Genomic DNA, 13,224 nt, shown 5'->3' on the forward strand with positions numbered 1-13,224 from the left:
TAGCTCAATGCCATTTCACAGGCTTTTTCCTGAGCCTTGCATGTTCTTCCCTGCCAGGTCAGTTAGATTCTTACTCATCCTTTAGGACGCCGCTTCTCCGTAAAGAAGCCCTCTCTGACTTCTCGAGCAATTAATGCCTCTGTGTACTCAAATAGCACCTTAGAGAACCTCTATTACGGCCCTTAACACATTGGATTGTATTTACTGTTATCTTGTCTCTCTCCTCTGCTGGACTCTAAGTTCCTGGAAGGCAGGGTCAGCCTTTTTGTATTCTTATCCACTAACGTAGCACCTGGCACATCTTTATTGACCATCTACTGCCTGTGTTACTGTGCTAGAAAACACCTAGGAAACATCGTGGCTAAGTGGTTAGGGGGCCCATGTTTTGGCAGACGTGTCTGGGAACAAAAGAGGTCCACTTCCCGCACAACCCTGGAAAAAGTGAATGTCTGTTAGCGTTATATGTAAAGAGGAGTAAACATCTTAAGATTGCCATGACGATAAAGCAAAATATCCGCAAAAATCTCATCACATAGCAAGCAGTCAATCATCAGGATGCCACGAAATGCTTCCTCAACAATCCCATTTTCGGGCACCCTCACTCTAATCCTCCTTTAGGGCCCTGCACTCTATGGGTAATCCCTCTTTCAGGGATTACTCTGGGCTCTGTAATCCTCTGCTCGGTCATTCCTCCGCTAGCCACTCTGCGACTCAACCACTGGGTTCAGGCGCTCAGAAGCCACTCTTCTTCGCCGCCCCCAACTCCTCCAGGCCCTTTTCTTTTAGTTTTCCCAGGTCTAAGGGATGTGTCAAAGAGGCCCGACTTGTGAGAAATTTAAACATCAAAATTCTGGTGAGGGTTTTCCTGGATGACTTTCGTGACCCACAGTTGAGAGCTTTGCTACTGAGTTTCGGTCTTCTCCCTTTGAGGAAGGAAGCCTCGAATCAACTTGACCTCTGTCGTTCCTGGCAACTCCAGCCGCGACCGCGCGCAATGCAGTAACGTTCAATGAACGAGCGAACGAATGAATGAATGGGCTACGTCAGCGTCTGGGCCTCTGTTACATCGCCCACCGGCGCGGGCGTGGCCTCGGATAAGAGGCCTGCCGGGCGCGGGTGGCCCAGTCCCGCGGTCGTGCGGCAGGCTCGGCCACGAGCGCCGGAGCTCCGCGCCGCCCCGCGCCGCCTCCCCCAAGTCCCTGCCCCGCCGCGGCGCGTCACTTCCGCCACCCCCAGGACGGGGCTGGGGCGGGGAGCGCGGGGGAGGGGGGCCAGGTCCGAGGGAAGCCCGCCCGCTCCCGCGCCCGAGCAGGGACTACATTTCCCGAGGGGCCTCGGCGGCGGCGGAGGCGGCGGCGGGCGCGGCAACGTCCCCCGGAAGTGGAGCTCGGGACTTCCACTCGTGCGTGAGGCGAGCGGAGCCGGAGACGAGACCAGAGGCCGAACTCGGGATCTGACAAGATGGCCGGGCTGCCCCGCAGGATTATCAAGGTAACCGCTCGGGCCGGCCGCCGGCTCGCCGCTCTGCTCTTGCCGGCTCGGCAGACCGGGCGGCGCGGCCCCTAGCTTCCTCCGGCCCGCGGCCCGCGCTGAGAGGCCCGAGGCAGCGCGGAGAGGATCTGGCCGCGGCGGCGAGGGAAGTCGGGCGCTGGGGAGGGGGCGCCCCGGAGACTTCCGGCCGCTGTGGGGCAGCCCGGCGGCGGGGATCCGGGGCTCCCAGGCGGCCCCTCCGCGAGCAGGGAAGGCCGGGCCCGCGCCCTGGCGGAGGGTGGGGCCGCGGGGTTGCGGGGCTCTAGTCTCAAATGCGGGCCGGCGCGGGCCTCCGCGGCCTCTTAGACCACCCCCGGGCGGAGGCCGCGGGCGCGCGGGAATCGCGGTGGGGCCCGGACTCCGGGAGGGGGTTGCGGCCGGATACGGCCGCTCGGCCCGGGATCCCTGTTTCGGCCCGGGCGGGAGTGCGGGGGTGCGGCAGCCCCAGGTTCAGAATGAATGAACCGGGAGAGTGAGGCCGGGCGGGGCCCAGTGCCCCAGGAGGCGGCTCCGGGTGGGCCGTGCGTCCTGCAGCCGCCCGCACATGTTCGCCCCTGGCTGCGGGGTCCGGAGACGTGGGGGCTCCGCGCCCTGCTGCCCTCGCTTCCGCGATCTCTTCTCCTTAAATACGTTTCCGCTAGTTATCTCCGCGAAGTGATTTTACTCTGGTTGGCAAACTCTTTCAGAACTGCTTCTGTTCAGAGGAAATAGTTTACAAGAGCAGGCGGGGGTTGGAGGGGTGGAACGGCACAGATAGGGGGACCTTGTGAAATCTTTTGCCTCTTCATTTTGTGCGCTTTGATTATTAAACCATTCTTCGGCTCTTCACGAGTGTATACTTTGACAAATACGAGTGAACCGTGAAAAATTAGACGTCTTGGTTTTTTTAGGTTCTTTACATGAATATCATCAAGTCCTCATAGTGAAAAAATTTTGCAACCCTCAAAAACAAAGCCTTGAGATTTTTGATCAGTTTTGGTGAAGGAAATTAGTTGATCCTCTGTATTGCTTATTGTGCAAGTTAAAGTGCATACATTGCACCATCATTTTACTTGTTATAGCCTGGTGAACGTGTATTTAATCTGGTTTGTTCTTAAAGTTTGGCGGGTGATGCATGCTAAATGGTTAAGACCTGTTGAAGGATGGTGTATTGTGCAGTGCTTCAGGCAATTGCAGTGAAATTTATCTGAGATGGAGGTATCTCTGACCTAAAGATGCTTGATTTAGAGAAATAAGATGTGTTTTGTAAGGTAAGTCTTTGAGAAGTAGAATAGATTGTCATTGTACGCTGGAATCTAATGATTTGAACCTTCATAGTGTTGTATAAAACCTTCATTCGTTTTATTAAAGGTTTGTCTCAGATTGTATCCAAGGCATTTTAATGGCTGTGTGCAGTGGGAGGTCCTTACCGTGTGGTTCTAGTTATAATGCAGTCACATGGCCTCAATGGTCATATTTATTGAGGCCCCATTTGACAATGAGGGGTGGAAAATAGAACTGAACACCAATAATCCTCGGAGTTTTATTTACTGTTATTCAGGTAATTGATTAAGTACATAGTACACATTGACATTCAAGATAATTCTCCAAAATACATAAGAACTAAAGACTTTTCATATATTTTTCTGCTTTTGCTTGATGCTGGAGGTATTCTGGAATAATATGAAAGCCTTGGAAAAATTAATTCCGTAGTAACTTACAGATATGACTTGAAGCAATAAGTCAAAGTCCTCATAATTCAATTCATTTGGCACACGGTAATTTAGTTTACACTACGGTTTTACATTTTACTATTTAAATCAAGACAGTGATAACTCATATATAATCTTGTTGATAGCATGTCTCTAATGAAAAGTGCCTTGATTTGGGTTTTATCTTGTAGGAGTTAGGTGGTTTTACTTGAATGCTATTTATAGCAAAAAGAACTATTTTCTCCAATCCCTAGGAAGGATTAAAAGATTACACTATTTTTTTTATAGTGTCCATGTTTATATTATGTAGGCTTTTCTATAATCATTGAAAATGTTTATTTTTTTATATCAGTATTAAAAAAACAAAGGGTTTGCCTCCTTCTCTGTCAACCAGGATACAAGGTTCTATATGGAATATAATGGTGGTGGCAGTGAGGCAGCACTACTGCCCTGAATGATGGGAATGTACTGTCTCTCATTAGACAGTTCTGCCTGAAATATGGGCATTATTTACATCTGTGAAATTTTTCAACCATTTGGTACCTGCAGAAATCTTGTGAAGTAGACAATACCGTTTATAGGCTAGAAACCCATTCAAAGGACTTTCCTAGGGTCTTAAACCTGGCAAGGGGCAGAACTTGAATCTTGACCCAGTGTAACCTTCCCCTGCCTCTGGTTATTATGAAATGACATAAAGATTATGTAAAAGTACTTTAACTGTCAATAACTATACAAATGTAAGATTTTTTTTTTTGAATTACTATTCACTCAGTTGCTATCCTACTCAGATTCTCATGTCTAATTCAGTAGCAAATTCTGTATGCTCTATTTTTTTTAATTATATCCTGAATCAGACACATTTCCCTATCTTTCTGAAACCGCTGTTCAGTTCCATCATTTGTTGCCTGGTCTACTGTGTTGGTCTCCTTTTAAACAGCAGCTAGTGTTACTTTTTAAAACATAGATCTTGTCACTGCTCAGAACTCTACAAAGATTCTCCATCACATTTAAAATAAAATCTTAACACCCCCCCCCCCCCAAGCTACAAGGCCCTACATGCATGCATCTGGGATCTGCCTGCCTCTGAGATCATCTCCTGCACTCTCTCCTGGGGTCTCTACGTTGCAGCCACAGCTTTTTTTGTTGAGCAATAAGAGGCTACAAGTGTTTCAGTCACAGGGCTTTCCTCCTGTTGATTGCATTGCTTGCCTTGTCATATTCAATTCTTGGCTCACATGTCATATCCTCAGAGAGGTTTACCTTAACAGTCCTAAAACACAGTCCTCCCCCATCTCCCATAATTTCTCTTTATCCTCTTATTTCTTTCTCTTCTGTATAGCACTCATCACTACTTGAAGTTACATTATTTGCTGTTTAGCTCTACTTCCATTAAAGCCCCATGAAGGCTGGGACTCTTGGATGATTTAGGAAGTGCTCGAATGCCCAGAATACATAATTTACAAATCTAATGCCTCGCCACTGAAATATTGAATGAATGAGTGCACTTCAGTCTTTTTGGAAGAAAGTTTTAGGAGAGTTATTCTATATAATTTGACAGTGTTACTGCTTAGTAGATTCTATCTGAATATGTCTGAGTTAAAAGTTTCTAATTCTACCCCTAAATTCATTTAAAAACAAAACAAATCAATCTTTTGTTCTATTGACTAGGAAATACTTAGGACACCTTTGAAAGGTTCTAAAGGGTACATATAGGAAAACTAAGACTCTTAATCTGTCCTTCAGCATTCCAGTTCCCCTCCCTGGACAACCACAACTTTTATTGTATATTCTCCCCAAAAGACCAGAGAGACTTAGTGCATATATGTTAGGCCTCCTTCCCTTCTCCCAAGCAAATATTGTACTTTGATTCCCTCTTCTGTCCAAAAATACATCTTTGAGGTGACTAATTTTTTAAAGAGCTGCTTTGTGGAACCTTGTGTTTAGGCCTTAATTTAGCTAATTACATATGAATAACTTAGATTGTTCCCCATATTTTTCCATGCAAACAATGCTGTAATGAGTGGTCGTACATATAGTGACTTACACATGTATGAGTTATACTGACTCTTGGCAGTTAATGTGTTTAGCTAGGATTTTCTTTTTTTTTCTCTTTTTCTCCTCGCCCAAACCTCTTTTAGTCTCTAAAAGTGAGGAAGCAATTAAAGCTTCAAACCACATAGGTTAAAAGGCACGTAAAATAAGAGGTCCTCCTTAATCCATCTGTCATAAAGAACCAGAGTTATTTTGGGAATAAATAAATGAGCTCTGTAGTTGTGACTTGGTCAAAAACAAATTTATCTCAGCTTTACATGTTACATCGACAGAATGACGTTCCTTTAGTTTTCTGCTCGAAAGTAACCATGAAAGCAAATCTATCAAATATAGCAAGTACTGTTAAGGAAACCGTAGTTAACTTACTCAAGGAGTTGACTTATTTGATTAAAACCTAGCAAACCAACCTTCTGAGATTAGAATTTCATCAGTCTTTCCTAAAATTTAGATTTCTGTTTGGTGAGCTTTAGTTGCAAATTCTTGAAGACCTGATATGATCTGACTTTGTACTGAGACTTGAGTTCTGTTTTGTACTTTAATAACTTTGATTTTTAAAAATACAGATTTTTTCCCATCACTATTTAAAAGCTACTCATTTGATACGTATTCTAGTACATAAAGTAGTTTTTAGTAAGAAAAGTGATTCAGAAAACTGACCCTTTTGTAAGCCCTGGAAACTTTGGCTGATGTTTTTTCCCCATTAAAAAAAGACATGAAAAACTTACCATAATGAGGGTGGACTTGTTATGAGTTGTAATTAAAACATCCTTAGGAAACAGATAAACTTACATAGTAAAAATTTGACTAGAAACAGTGTGGTTTTTAAGCTCTTTTGGTGGTTGTCCCAATTCAAGAATTTTTTTACCTTCCTAGGACCATAAATCATATTTTTTGCATATGGCTTCTGGGGATTCAGGTTCTTGAGAAACATGTGAGTTCCCTGGTCTCCATGGATTCCAGGTTAAGAATCCCTGAACTACTTTTGGAGGTAATTAAACTTTCAGGCTACGTGGATATTGTTTAATGTACTAGCTAATGTTTTGATTATGAAATGTACGCATAATTAAAAGTAAGTTAAAAATAGTTGAGTGTTATTTTTTTAAGCTCCTCTTTGTCAAGCACTTTCTTCAGTCTAGATTGATCAGTTCTCACACAATAGAGATTGAGTTTTGTCAATTTATCAAGTACTTCTTAAGTATCCACCATGCTAAATAATAATATCAGGAATATTATGCATGCGCTTTGTGGAAGTTATGAGTTTTCCCCACACTTGCAATGTCTTACAGCCATACACAGTAGAGAACATTATATTATCCTTTTCCTTCTCTGATGAGGAGACTGTAGGCCAGAGAAGTTGGATGATCAATATTGAGGACTTGCAAGTCAATATCTTTGCTTTTTTCTCTATGCAGTATCTAGTGGTTTGGTTTACCTGCGTGTAAGTGGATTTAAGAAGGAAATAACTTATACTGTAGATTCATGTAGTATGGATTCTGATCATGCATTTGAATCTGTTATCATGAGTTATGGATGCGTGTGCACTGTGGAAGTAAATAATAGAACCAAGGAAATGAGGATGGCATCCAGCAGGGGCTTTGGACATTATAATTGTAGTCATCACAGTTCTGATGTGGTTGCTTAATTACTATGTTATCTAATTTTACTTTCTAAAAACAGATCTGAAAGGCATAGTATGTGTAGTAATGTTACACCAAGAAATAAGAATTTTTGTTTCTATATAAAAGATGAGTTGGACTGATATTTTATTATACAGTTGAAATTTTCTTTGCAAATGTAATGTATGAGGGTTATCAGCATGGATATACAAACTAGGAAGTGAATAATAGGGAATCAGTTAACTTCAGCTGAAATCTTAGTGACTTTTAAAAATGCTTCCCAAGTGAAGTTTTTTTTTTTAGTATTAAATACGTCATCTTTAATTTGTAGATTAGATAGGATGTTGGGTCACTCTGAGTGAGATCTTTGGCTCCTGACATCTCTGGTGTTAGAAACCATGAATGTGAGGTTGGAAGAACTGGATAACTGGTTAAGAGCCCTCAGGGAATGGACAGAAAGAATTCTTTATTCATTTTTTCAAGAGCTGTACCACACCACCCACACGATCAGGGCATTGCATGTTTGTTAAAATCCTGGATGTAGCTATTCTAAAATCCCCTAAGGAAACTGAGGCATATCTATAATTCCAAGTTGGCCTGTAACTCAGATGTTTCTGAATAATTAGGATTTGGTTGTAGTTTTTTTTTTTTTTTTTCCCAGCTTCAATTTAAAGTGTTTTTAGACATTGGTTTCAGAATCTAATGTTGACATATTTTGCTTTTTTTTTTTTTTTAATTGGCTGTTTTCTCTTCAGATTTTCAAACTCCTTTACTTTTCAGTACCATCACAGTACGTCATGATCAGAGGTTTGGTCTGTTTTTAAGCAAGTCAGTTTTTATTTTCAAAGTCTTCACAGTATAGTGACTGAAGGCATTGTAGTTGAGAAAATACTAGAAAGAAGTATAACAAATGCTATCTATGTGTCTTTAGACTATGGGTGCTTTTTATTTCTTTACGACCTTCTAAGATTTCTTTATAGTTTATACTAAGGAAAAGGTTATTGCTGTAAAGTCCCTGTTTTTTAGTGACCTTTAAGGACCATGGGGGTTACCTCTGTCTACCCCCTTACTATGGGACTGGGGCAAAATGGCTTTAGTAAGCTATTAAGAGCCCAGGGCTATATTTCAGTCTTCCATAACATTGCAATTTGTCTGCCTTTTTATTATCCATTTGTAAAATATGTTTCAGTTCATTTAAGTGGACATTTATTGAATGCATACTATATATTCACGAAGCCAGGTGAACAAGATAGGCATCCCTGTCTAGTGAAAGACACAGTTGTGATACAAGAAATTACAATGAGGTGTGTTATGAAAGAAGGAATACCTGGGATTTACCATAGTCTAAGGAAAGGTACCTGTTGAAGAGTTTTTAAACTTTAAGAGGAGGGAAAGTGGACAGACGGAATAGCAGATATGAAAGCTGGAAGGAGAGGGAGAAGAAGAGAAAGTGAGAGTGAATGCATAGCATATTCCACAAATCCAGTATGTGGTGGATAGTGTCTTATTGTAGTTTAATTAGAGGCTTTTGTGCAGGTGGGTCCCTGTTTAGTAATAACGTTTGACTTAAGATAGACTGCTTCTTCTGGGGTGGCATATATCTATCTTGTTCTCCAGGATCCCTAGATTTGGGGAAGTTTGGGGTTCCAGTGAGAAGGAACTAAAGAGCAGGTAGGAAAATACATTTGAAGTATCACTGCATCAGACCATAACCACTCTGAGTTTTAAACAAGATTTTTTTCATTCAGTAAGCCTAAAAATAGAATTATCTTACACTTATTAAACTTAATTTTGTGTTTTCCACTCAGGGAGGGTATTTCTACCTGCTTAATTTTCTCCCTTGCATTTAGAAAGAATAAAGAAGAGTGCTTTTTAAGTAAAAATCCCCCTACACCTGCACATACTGTAATTCTTGCTTTGGCTTTTTTAGAAAAGTCATTTCTTTTCACAGGTGAAGACACAGTGATTTATAGCTACAAAGCTTGAGGTTTCTTACCTTTAGCTGTAAATGAACTTTCCCTGTTAAGTAAATATATATATATTTTTTCTGAATAAAGCACTCTGTTTACCCTGTCTTTATTGTTGTGATTCAGATAAGGGTTAATCTAAAAGTGCTGCAATCTACTTTCGGGTTCCTGCCGCGGATTGTCATTAGAGATCAGTGAACACTTGGCCACACCTTCCCTATTTCTTACTGGAATATTTTCCCAGTTAGATTGGACAGGCTGCTAATGTATTGAGTGGCAGGAACTAGAAGATAGTTTCGGTGAACACTTGTTAATAATCTGAGTAGTTAATGGTTGTGCATCAGAATTATCTGGGGATTTATAAATTTAACAGTTGCCAGCCCAACATGTTTTTTGTTACATTTTGTCTTAAGATCTCCAGATGATTTTAGTGTGCACCTTGCAGAAACAATGGCCTTTGTGTGTGCTTGGCTTTAGTGCAAAGAAGGGTAGGATGTGTTAGAACTAAAATCACACACACAGACAGTACCTTCTCATATATAGAAAACAAAGGCATCAGTGGGAACACCATATGTGACATTCAGGGTGGGGAAACCCTCAAGATTGGTTTAGGAAAAGAGGTTTTTAGGAGGTTGACCTTTGAGCTGAATTTTGAAAGGTAAGTAGAAAAGTGGGGTTAGGGGAGAAGGACGTTATTCCAGGTTAGACATAATCAAGCTCTAGGAAGATACTTGAGCAGTGCTAAAACTGTAACATGAGTCAGCACTTCTTTGCTTGGACCACAGACACTTCACATGCAGTCTTTTAATTTGAAAAAGTTTATTTCCTTTTGAAGTGTTGTTCATAGATATATGTTTATTATTAAAAATTCAATTAATATACTAAATATGTAACATAGTAAAAATAATGAAGTAATACAGATAATTATTTCCCCTTCACTTTCTTTTGCTATTCCAATTTCCAGTTCATAGATAGAATGCTAAAATCTTACTGAATATGAAAGGAAAACCTAAATGCTTCATTTTTTGGAGATATAAATCACATATCATAAAATCTACTCTTTTAAAATGTACAATTCAGCGGTTTTAATGTAGTACAAAGTTGTACAACTATCAGCGCTGTCTAGAAACAGAAAATCCAGAATGTTTTCAACACCCAAAAAGAAACCGTCTGCCCCTTAGCAATCATGCTACCCGTACTCCCAACCCCTGGCAACCACTTATCTACTTTCTGTCTCTGTGGATTCACCTGTTCTGGACATTTCATGTAAATGGAATTATATAATAAGGTTTTTTGTGTCTGGCTTCACTTAACATATTTTCAAGACTCATCCATATTGTATATATCAGTACTTCATTCCCTTTAGAATTTTTTAGCTGAAATTTTCTACATAAATGCTTTTAAGAAATTACAGTGCTGAATGAAGCAAAGCAGAACTTTTAGCAGGTAAATCTGTATTGGTTCCTATAAAACTAAAACCTGCATTGCTTTAGAACATTTAAGAAATATCCTTTAGCCTTTGGAGTTGTTGTTATTATTATTAAAATAATAATAATAATAATAATAATAATAATAATAATAATAATAATAATAATAATAATAATAATAATAATAATAATATATTGTCAGCAACCAGTACATTTTTATCTTTAAAGATTTGATGGCTGGATACTGAGAAATCTGAGCCAATTCTGATGAATAATGGGTAGGAATCGGTATTGACTAATTTTTTTCTTAAGGATTAATAAATTTTGTGACCTTGGCCAGGTCACTTCCTTTGGGCCTCCATTATTTCTCATTCCTTTTAGGAAACTTCTCATTGAGAAGAAGCCACGAGCATTTAATACTGGAACTAATTTTCCCTTTTGGCTTTTAAGCTAGCACTTAAGCAATTCAAAAAAAAAATTGCACAGATTCTTAGTAGCAGTATTCTGAAATTTTGTGTAGCTTTCCAGAGTAACTAATATGAAGGCCTGTATCCTGTCAACTTTGATAGTTTTAAAGCCTTTAAATTTTCATGTTCCTGTGGGGTTCAGACCTTGGACCTTTTTTCATTATACATTCTCTTGAACACATTTATTCATTTACTTGGCTTCAGTCTACATTGATCAATGATTCCAAATATAGTGCTGAGTTTCAGTTCTCTCCAATTGCCTACATTTTATCTTCACGTAGATATCTTGCAGACAGTTTAAAGTCAACTTTTATTTTACAATGGAATGTATTCATTTTGCTGTCTCCCCTCCTGTGCATAGTACTTCTGGTGGTTTTTTTCTCTTTATTAATTACATCGACATTAACCCAGTTGCCTGCAATTTACTTCCCCTCCCTCTTCTCTCCTCTCCCTCTTCTCTTTTCCATGTTCAATTGTTATTAAGCCGATTGATTGAACCTCAAAAATGCCTCTGCTTCTCCTAACGCACTCCTGTCTCCCCTCCTCGCAGTTGTTTTTGTATGTGGTCTCTTATCTTCCCCTGGACTTTTTTGCAATAATCCGAGAACTCATCTTTCTATCTTCACTTACATGTTCTCTTTCTCTTTTTCTCTTCGTTTTCCACATTGCCACATTTTTCTAAAAACACCCAATGTGATCATTTTACTCTTTACTGTATAGGATGGAGTTCACATTCCTTGACTTGACATGCAAGGCTTTTTCACAACCTCATCTTTTCATCTTAATTCATCAGCATCTCTTTCCTTGTCTCCCCTCTCCTATACAACCTCTGATACTGATACTGTTTACCATTCAAAATGATGTATTTTCCGACTTCTGAATTATGCCATGTTTCAGGAGAACATCCCTCATATGAAATGTGACTGCCCAGCACTCTGTGTTGGTTGGGTTTGGTTTTTTTGCTCCTCTGGGAGAATCTTGACTGTAGTTATCTTGTTTATATCCCACATATCAAGTATATTGTGGTTCAGGAACTAGAAATACTATTTTCTACAGGTGCCATGAAAGAAAATCAGGGGTAAAATTTAAGTCACTTGCTTTATTTTCTGGAATCTTGTAAAGGCACTCTAGGAAACAACTGTTGGTTCTATTGTTAACTGAATCTTTAATTACAGTGAAATTGGAAAAAAATTTGACAAATAAAAATTGTATATATTTAAAGTGTTCAAAGTGATGTTTAGATATATGTATGTAATTTGCTCTTTGTAACCATCAGAAAAATAAAATATTTGACACTCCCTGGCTCAGAGTTTTGATTGCCATGTATACTTTTAAAAAGCCTGTAGACCTTTGCCCTTATGGTTCCCACACGTACACACTAGCCTTTTGTTTTCTACTGCTTAATTGATAATAATGGATTAGTCATAACAGGGCCATAAACAAAGGCATTGGAGAACTCCAGTGTCGTCTCCCTTTGTTGTGGGGATTGCATTAGCAGGTTTTCTTGTGTTAGTAAGCAGTGGGACTCTGACAGCCAAGAACCCAGTCCTAGTCACCGAGCAGGCTTTCACTCCCTGTGCCCCTCAGGCGTGGATTTAAAAATATGCAGATATTTATTTAGATCTATTATCAATGAAGAAAGAAAGTAAAACTATTGTATGTTTCCGCTTATGAGTAATCAGTTTACAGCAATTTAATATTTTAAGAGTAGACACATACACTTCTTTGTTCCAAAGTGCTACTTCATTTCTTGAGTTGGGTCATCAGGCCAGTTATGGTTATGTATTTATGTTTGTAAATTATGGCCAATGTGTGTTAATATTTTAAACATTAAGAATATTAGTATGTAGAATGTCTGCAGTGTTCTTTATACTGATTGTAGACAGTTTGTGTATTGTTTATGGCAGACTAAAAAAAATACTCAAGATAATTCTTTCTGCATGGTATGTATCAGCCACTTCATTTGCCATTAGCTGGCATGTGTAGTCAGAATGATTTAATTCAAATATTTGATTTTAGTAAAATGAAAGCAAATATATGGCCTGGAGCAGGAGGAGAGAGGTGGTATAGAAACACACTAACATTCTTTTTTTTTTTCCTTTTTTAAAGCAGAAGATTGTATTTTTTAGGCCCCAAACAAATGTTGCAGTCCAAGTCCAAAGATTTGTTTCATAATTATAAAATTGTAGGTGTTTTATATTATCATGCTATTTATTCTCTCTCATTTATATTATAGGGTTAATCATACAACTTCTATTGGAAGACAGGTGTCTTGAAAAAATGTGATTGTGAATAGAAAAACTGTTCATTTTGCTCAATGTCAAGAGTCTTATTGTTATCACATCTCTACTGAAAAAGCTTTATATTTTTCATATATATTTACTCTTTCTTTCCTAGCAGGTCATAAACAGGTTTATTGCCCCTCTTTTTTTTTCTTTTTGTATTGAAGCATAGTCAGTTTACAACTTTGTGTT

General features: G+C 39.6%; 1 protein-coding gene across 1 annotated transcript in view; it reads left to right on the forward strand.

The window, feature by feature from the left end:
* The first annotated feature begins 1,311 nt into the window (after window positions 1-1,311).
* Window positions 1,312-13,224, forward strand: part of UBE2N (ubiquitin conjugating enzyme E2 N) — a 29,621-nt gene continuing 17,708 nt past the window's right edge. The window contains exon 1 of the mRNA XM_074375303.1: window positions 1,312-1,491. Coding sequence (XP_074231404.1) covers window positions 1,462-1,491 — 30 coding nt within the window. The 5' untranslated portion in view covers window positions 1,312-1,461. The remainder of the gene's footprint in view (window positions 1,492-13,224) is intronic.

The sequence above is a fragment of the Camelus bactrianus genome, chromosome 12 (genome assembly GCF_048773025.1).
Source record: "Camelus bactrianus isolate YW-2024 breed Bactrian camel chromosome 12, ASM4877302v1, whole genome shotgun sequence".
NCBI classification, from domain to species: Eukaryota; Metazoa; Chordata; class Mammalia; order Artiodactyla; family Camelidae; genus Camelus; species Camelus bactrianus.